This window comes from Fulmarus glacialis, unplaced genomic scaffold (assembly GCF_000690835.1).
Source record: "Fulmarus glacialis isolate BGI_N327 unplaced genomic scaffold, ASM69083v1 scaffold15011, whole genome shotgun sequence".
NCBI lineage: Eukaryota > Metazoa > Chordata > Aves > Procellariiformes > Procellariidae > Fulmarus > Fulmarus glacialis.
In genome coordinates this window covers 2,194-9,449 of record NW_009190989.1, presented here as the reverse complement: position 1 = coordinate 9,449, position 7,256 = coordinate 2,194, and the positions used below count along the sequence as shown (strand labels likewise).

Sequence of the window (7,256 nt, the reverse complement as noted above, 5' to 3'; positions counted from 1 at the left end):
GAAAGTCTAACCCGAATTAATAGATTTGTTTTCCTTGCTCGACTTCCACACCAGGGATTAACACAGATGCTCTGCGGAGGTTATCTCATACTAGGTAAACACAGCTGGGCTGACTCTCCCGCTTTAAGGCACGGTGTAAGTAGACACAGAAATGCTTTCCTTATGGACTTGTCCAGTTCAACTTTTTTATCTTCAGAGATTTTATACTCATTGAGTGGCTGTCAAGAAAGACATGTCACAGCGCACACAGGTACCCGCCACATGCTCGAGTTTTTGCAAAAACTAGTGGAAACGTAGCAGAACCTCAGAAGAGGTATTTTCAAATTTCATGTTTATTTATCCTACTAACAAAAGGCCACTTTGGTTGTTCAATGCAGCAAGAACGCAGCACAGAGCAAAGAGTAAGTACCACTCTTGAGGACCCGATAGCTCATTTTCAGCAAGACCACAGGCTCCTTTAGCTCACGTCTGCAGCAGTGACCAGCAGCTTGGGGGCAATATAAGAACGTGTCAAACTTCTAGCAGTGCTTCTCCTTTTGCACCACCTTGCCTTCCATCAGTCTGCAGCTCCGGACTACCCAAACCAGAGGTGCTTTGGCTGCGTCCAACAGTTCCTACAGGCACTTCTTTCATTAATTGCTTTCCAAACCAATATAAATGTTCAAAACTGACAGGCCACTAGAGGACACCAATTTGTCTTTTTACTCCACGGACTGAGCTGGTTTGCAGAGTGATCTGCATAGCTGAAGAAATAACACAAACTGCTACTGTCTCCATTTTCTCTTGAAGGCCATATTTCTGTAATTACAGGAGGGTATTTCTGGAGTTAAAGATTGCTACCTGTTCAGTGAACAAAGCATTTGGAATTTAGGCATGTTCAGTTCTTTCTCCTTCCCCTTCTGGCTAGCACATCCACACTTATTTTCTCCTCTGTGAAAGAACAAGAGAGCCTTTACAGTAAGACTCCACCAAATCATTCTGTTACTTATTGCAGTAGAAGACACAAGCCAATGGGTCCTTTCAAAGATGTACGCTCAGTAAACATATGATGCTTCAAGTAGAAACATAAAGTTGGAACCTCCTCCAGGGTGGCAGGAAATCGTTTCCATTAGTGCACCGCCCCGGGAGGGCTCACAGCTCTCAGATGGGGGCCTTCCTTCTTAAAGTAGCTTGGTCCCACCTGGGTCATGCTCAAAGGGAATGAAAGTGCAGGGCACAGAGCAAAGGGGGGCATTCTGTGAATACGAGCATTAAAATATAGCATAAAATGATGTAACGCTGCAAAATCAGTGTGAAGTTTTAGGTGTACTTAGGCGGCAAAACACACTGCTTCCTGCTCTGCAGTGCTCCCCACTAGCCCCGTGCTCGCAGGGCATCCAAGCCACGGCAGGAGAAGAACCATCCTTCGAAGCAATGCCACGAGAGAGAGGAGAACGCGAAGAAGCAGTCTGTGGCGGATGTCTCGTGACAGTAAGCCATGCTGCACATTTCACCAGGAAGCAAATTCCTCTTTGCTGAAATCTATTCCAGGCTGACTTACTGACACAGCCTTCCAGTAACATGCTTTAGGAAGAGAGTACAGAAATACAATCACTCTGTGTTTTTTCCTGGCTAGTGTGCGTGATCTCAAAAGCCAGCTTTGTCTTCTTACCCATCTGGAGAGAACCACGACGGCTTAACTCGGGCTGCAGACTATACAGAGCACAGAGGATCAGCACACTGAAACTCACTGATGCCACAAGAGGTTAGTTTTGGAAAGCATTTAAGGAGAACAGCTTTCACAGTTCTTGGATCGAACAGCATAAAAAATTAAACACATGGTAGAATCAGGTGAATGATAATAGGAGTTTTATTACTATTTCATGTTTGGAGAACATGGCCATTTAAGTAAGTTCTGCATAAAGGACTGCATAAAGGAACACAGAGATAACACGAGTCCCTTCCCATGTACACCTTTAATATCCTACTCCTGGGTTACAATCCCAAAAGACATTAATACAAAGCATAAAAAATGGAATAGACAGAGTGAATAGATTATTTCCTACCTTCATCTCCTCTTCCATTTCAGAGAGTTTCCGCTCCAGGGCTCGCTTCTCCTGTTTACAAGGATTCGTAACAAACACGGTCATAAGGATTTAAAAGAAAAACTTACAGCACATTTTCTTTTAAAGAAAAATAAGAGTCTTGAATTTCTGTAGGAGCATTCACTGAAAAGCATCTCAAAGTAACACACAGGTTACAACCAGAAGCTGATCAGATGGGACAGAGTAGCTGGTAAACCAGCAGGCGATATGCGCTGGGCCCGTTTCGGCAGATGTCTTGATCCTGAGCTCTCTTCACACTCCTCCAACGAAACTATCCCCCCATGTTTAGTGATCTCAGTTTTCAGGACTTTCTGATGTAATGTGATTTTGAGCTCTGTAGGAGAAGCCATGGATTTAACTGCATGCCACTAAAGGAGGTAATGATAAAACTCACCAAGCCCGTCAAATAAGAAACAGTGAACAGGGAAAGGTGCCTGGAAATTCTGCTTCTCCCAGATTAATTTAGGGCTTCAAAGTTGTAAAAATGGCTGCTTTCAGTATATTTTGGAAACCGATAATTACACAGGTAGGCTCTGCCATGCGAGTACTGGTGGTGCCCTCAGTGGACAGCTACAGCCCTTGCCTAGAGAGACCTGGACTCCATCAATGACTTTTTCAACATGAGAGGGCTCAAACTGCCCCAGGAAAGCACACTGAGCAGGAGGAAATGGCAAACGTGGCTCAGGAACAGGCTTTACACTCTCTGCCCCGCTCCTTTGCTCTCTGCAAAGAAACATGAGGCCAGGAGAGTGAGGAAAACACAGCTTTTGAGTGTGGCTGTGAATGATGGGTTCTGGGTCACTTTTTGTCTACAGCACAGTTCATCCAGGGATTCGTCAGTGCAAAATGCATAAGCCTTCCTGGAAACAGTTAACGCCATCTTACTAAGAACAGTCGGGCACTTTTTTTCTCTCTAACTCTGTATTTGTGGCTGTTGTAATCCTAACTCAACAAAAGCGATGCAGGACATTGCCCCAGCTTGGAAGCATCGCATGGGTGGGAGATGGGACGCGTGGTGTGAGCTCCCTCTGGCTGGGGATGTCTACTCAGGGCAAGTGCTCTGACCACCACAATCTCCTTTTTTTCCAAAAGAAAAGCTCCTCCCGTGTCACAACTTCCCCCAGCAGCTATGCTCAGATGACAGTGATGCTTGCATGTTTGATAACCCCACTCAGCCTGCTTTCAGCACACCTAGGAATCAGGACCACATGGATCAATGCTTTGAGAATCTCAGTCTCGGGGTTCAGACCGGTGCAGAGATGCTCAACCGAGCTTACACGGCAGTGCCACGGCCTGAGCACGAGCTCAGCTTCAGCAACCTTGGTAACTTCAACAGTCAAAGCCTGGCACCTGTGCCGGTAGGTGTATCACACACTCGTACTGAGGGCTGACGTGCTTTGCCTAACTCTGTCCAAAGTGGGGATCCTGAACATCACCTCCTCTGGACTGTATCTGGCAAATCCCGGGAAGTGTTTACACATAAATAATTAAGGTCTTTCATGGTAGGAATTGAATTTAAACACATGGTTTGACCATCCAGCAAAGCTCCTAAAAATTCTGATGAAACACTTTAGGAGGAACCTCCACTTCAGGCGACCCTCCAACATGTAAGTGGACCTTACTGAGAAATTGGAGCTAGCTAGCTAGCTTTAATTAACCACTGAGGTACGTGGTGGGAGAATGAGCAGTAATGGCCATCAGCTGAAGCGGGGAACGTTCTGCTAGATATAAGAAAAAAAAAAATCACTATAAGGATAGTTAAGAACTGGAAGAAGGGGCTGCAGCTGTGGAAACTCAACACTCAGAGGTCTTCATGAAATGATGGGACAAAGCCCTGACTAACCTGGTTGACTCTGCTGAGATGCACTGCAGATCTCCTCAGGTCCCTTCCAATCTGACTGAAGCTATGGTCACTTAATGCAGAGATTCAGCCAGACACTGCCTGTTCAGCTTAGCTTACTGCAATGAATCTGACTGTTCAATTAAGAGGAAGGAGCATTCAAACATTCAGATTTCAAGCATAATCACAAGACAGACACCCAGCTAGTGTTTTGCCTTGTTGTCCCCACCACCCCAAAACAGTCTTTTACTTATAAAGATCAAGAATATTTTAAAGCACAATGGACCAACAGAATCTTAGCACGAAACAATACAATTCATTGGTCTGCAGCTTCCTACAACAAAAGAAAGAAATCAGAACTAAGCTGATTTGCAAAGAGAGCAGAAAAGTCTCAAGACACTGAAAAGGTCAGAACACAATTATCACTGTGCACTGTTCCACAAGGCAAAAATATAACTTATCTTTTAATTAACACTTTCCTTCAAGAAATTACTATGCCCTGCAGAGCAACACGAGGCAAAGACTGCGACTCAGAAGAAAGCAGAGACACATACCCTTTTCTCCATCTCCAGCATGCTGGACCGGTCAGAAGTTTTTTCCTGTTTCTGCTACGTAAATTAAAAATAGAAAGCTATTAAAACTGAGAGGCATTCACAGGATGCTGCACAAAGGCCTAGATAGCCTACAGATACACTTGCCCAGAGAAGAAGTAGTCTTTACAGAATCACTCACACTTATTTCTGTGAAAAATAACAGTCTCCTCTGTAGCACCTTCCCTCCCAAGAGCTAAATCCTTTCCCATGCTGGAACATGCACTGGCTTGTCATGGGCCAGTGCTCAGTTTCTCCAGTCTAGGAGCCGGTTTTTGCCTTACCTGGGCTGCTTTTTCCAACTTTGATTTGATGTCGGCCAACTCAAGTTGGGCTTCTTGCAGTTTTGACTTCAGCTTTTGATTTTCAGACAGGGCGCTTTCATATAACTGAAATAGGAAACAAAATATTTCAATTAACCCGGCGGCTCTTCGGCCGCCGCACAGACCCAGTTCTGCTGCACTACTCCGAGCAGATGCGTGCCCTCAGCACTGAGCAGAGGCAGCTGTGGGGTTTGTGTTGCTCCCCCGTGTCAGGATATTAGAAGAAGGGCAAACAGAACTAGCTTGGATGCTTTACTTGCGTTTTCATAATTCATGTGAAATAAGAAAACAGCTGTTTAATTTTGTAGGGTGTTTAAACACAGCCAAGAGGCAAAGAAAAGGGATGTTTTTAATTTAGGTAAACCGCCAAGCATAATAAAGTATTAAGCAGTGTATGCTGGATGTATCTGAACCTACAATTCTGTTGTGCTCCCCAACACAACACACCCTAGTTGCTCTTGTGTGCTTTTAGTTTGAAGAGGAGAAGAAAGGAGGACAATTTTAGGCCACTCCAAAATGGACTTTTTCCCTTCACTTCCTTCAAACAAGCAGAATTTCCATCCCTCTAAGAGGACAAACTGGGCATACTGCCTGCCTCTTCCGGCCAGACGTGTTCATGAAGAAGAGTGGGATGCTGCTGACCATGCAAGGCTTTTGAGCATCACAGTAATTTCAGAATTAAGGTCATCTTAATCTGTTTACTTTTCATATGGTCTTTGCATTGATATTATACGTGCACGGCAGTCCTTATTACTGCCTTTCAAGGATTATGTTGAAAGTTTCAGAGATTATAGAAAAAATAATTCTGGAATGTTATAGAAGCAAAAATAATTCTGTGGGGATACACATACTTGAGCCACTTGGTATGCTCAACAGTATCTTTTCTTGCTCCTTCCAAATCCCTCCCAGCATTTCCCCAGCCTGACTCCTCAATCCCCCTCTCCCAGATATGTGACCTTGCATGGTGCCCTTTCACCCCTTGTCCTTTTTCGACCCTCTGAAGGGCTGATGCATTTGAAAAAGGCTGGTGTGACTTCCAAAAGCAATGGAAACAGAGAAAATGAAAATAAACTTTTTCTCTTTCTTTCCAAAGACTCTCAGTGCAGGTTTCTGCAGCAACAGGCAGCTTCTAAGGCGCATGCAGTGCCAATGACACATTTTAAAAAGCCTACTTTTTTATAGTCCCTGTTACTCTCCTCTTCTGCTCTGCTGCTGAGGGCGGCTAATCGGTTCTCCCTCCGGGTGTAGGCACTGGAGCGGCTGGAGGCACGATCACTGTAGGAGGAGTCACTGGTGGTAGGGTTCGTAGCTGCTTCCAACCTAAAACGCGACGAAGATCTAGCACCGTGGAGCCGCTGTTGCTTTGGGACAGCCAGTATGAGCCTGACCGGCTGGGACTCGAGGCCGTGGCAGACCCAGCTGAGCACAGGCGCTGGGACAGCTGAGACCACCCTCCATCCCGCAGCAGGGCATCGCTGCTGAAGGCAGGCAGCCACCACCGTTTTAAAAACTGGAAAAAATCCAGCGGGTATCAGCCCAAACCCCAAATGGACACTAATTTCCCATGGACCTCTCGTCTTCATGCTGGGAATGGGCTCCATTTCTAATAGGGCACAGAGGGGTTTTTTTCTCTGCAGAGTAGCTGTTAAATAATTTGGGGAGCAAAGGATGAAAGCAAACTGGCCCCCCAGTTGAGCTAAGGTAAGAACCAAATGGCCAGTACCAGCTTCAGCTTATGCTGTTGGTTTGAAGCACAGAGAATCCCCAAAGCCATACAAAAATACGCTGTCAGTAAATATTAAATAGAAAAAACTCCAAAAAATAAAATTCTTACCTGGAAAGCCTTTCATGCTGAAGGAAAAAAAAAGAAAGAAAAAGGGAATTAATAATGAGGAGAATTAAAGGTTCAATTCAAGAACTGCAGAGCTACCACGCAGCAGCAATTTCCGACCTCTGATACCAGCACCTAGCTCACAACAAGCTAAACAACGTTACTTCCCACACCCAAACTGGGAATCACCTATCCCTGCCTGAATCCTTTCAACTGCTTCAGCTTCTCTGAAGCATTTCAGATTTCATTTCTTTTGCTAACCTAAAAACTACTGAACCTTGTTCTTCAAATCCTAGTTTCCAGAATTGAAATCCATTCCTTTGAACCGAAACTAATCTATTGTTTCCCTTTTAAAATCAAATTATTCCTCCTGACTTTGATCACTGTCCTATGCATGATGTGGGTGAGAGGGATTAACGGACCATGATATGCAGAGCTCGCTGCGTATTTGTGTTGAACTGCAGGAAATCACGAACGGTACTTTTTCTCCATGGGCAAGTACCTCATGAAGAAAAGTTTCACTGTGGCAAGATGATACACAACAGAAGCTGCACGAGGAAGGGAAAGGAGCCTCACACCAGCCAAAAG

The 7,256-nt window shown here is 44.9% G+C and overlaps 1 protein-coding gene across 1 annotated transcript in view; it reads right to left on the bottom strand.

Moving 5' to 3' along the window:
- LOC104083136 (protein phosphatase 1 regulatory subunit 12B-like) overlaps positions 1-6,688 on the bottom strand; it is a gene marked incomplete at its 5' end in the record, with an annotated part of 14,723 nt that extends 8,035 nt beyond the window's left edge. The window contains 5 exons of the mRNA XM_009586522.1: positions 2,046-2,096; positions 4,479-4,532; positions 4,799-4,903; positions 6,010-6,157; positions 6,672-6,688. Coding sequence (XP_009584817.1) covers positions 2,046-2,096; positions 4,479-4,532; positions 4,799-4,903; positions 6,010-6,157; positions 6,672-6,688 — 375 coding nt within the window. The remainder of the gene's footprint in view (positions 1-2,045; positions 2,097-4,478; positions 4,533-4,798; positions 4,904-6,009; positions 6,158-6,671) is intronic.
- Between the last annotated feature and the right edge of the window lie 568 nt (positions 6,689-7,256).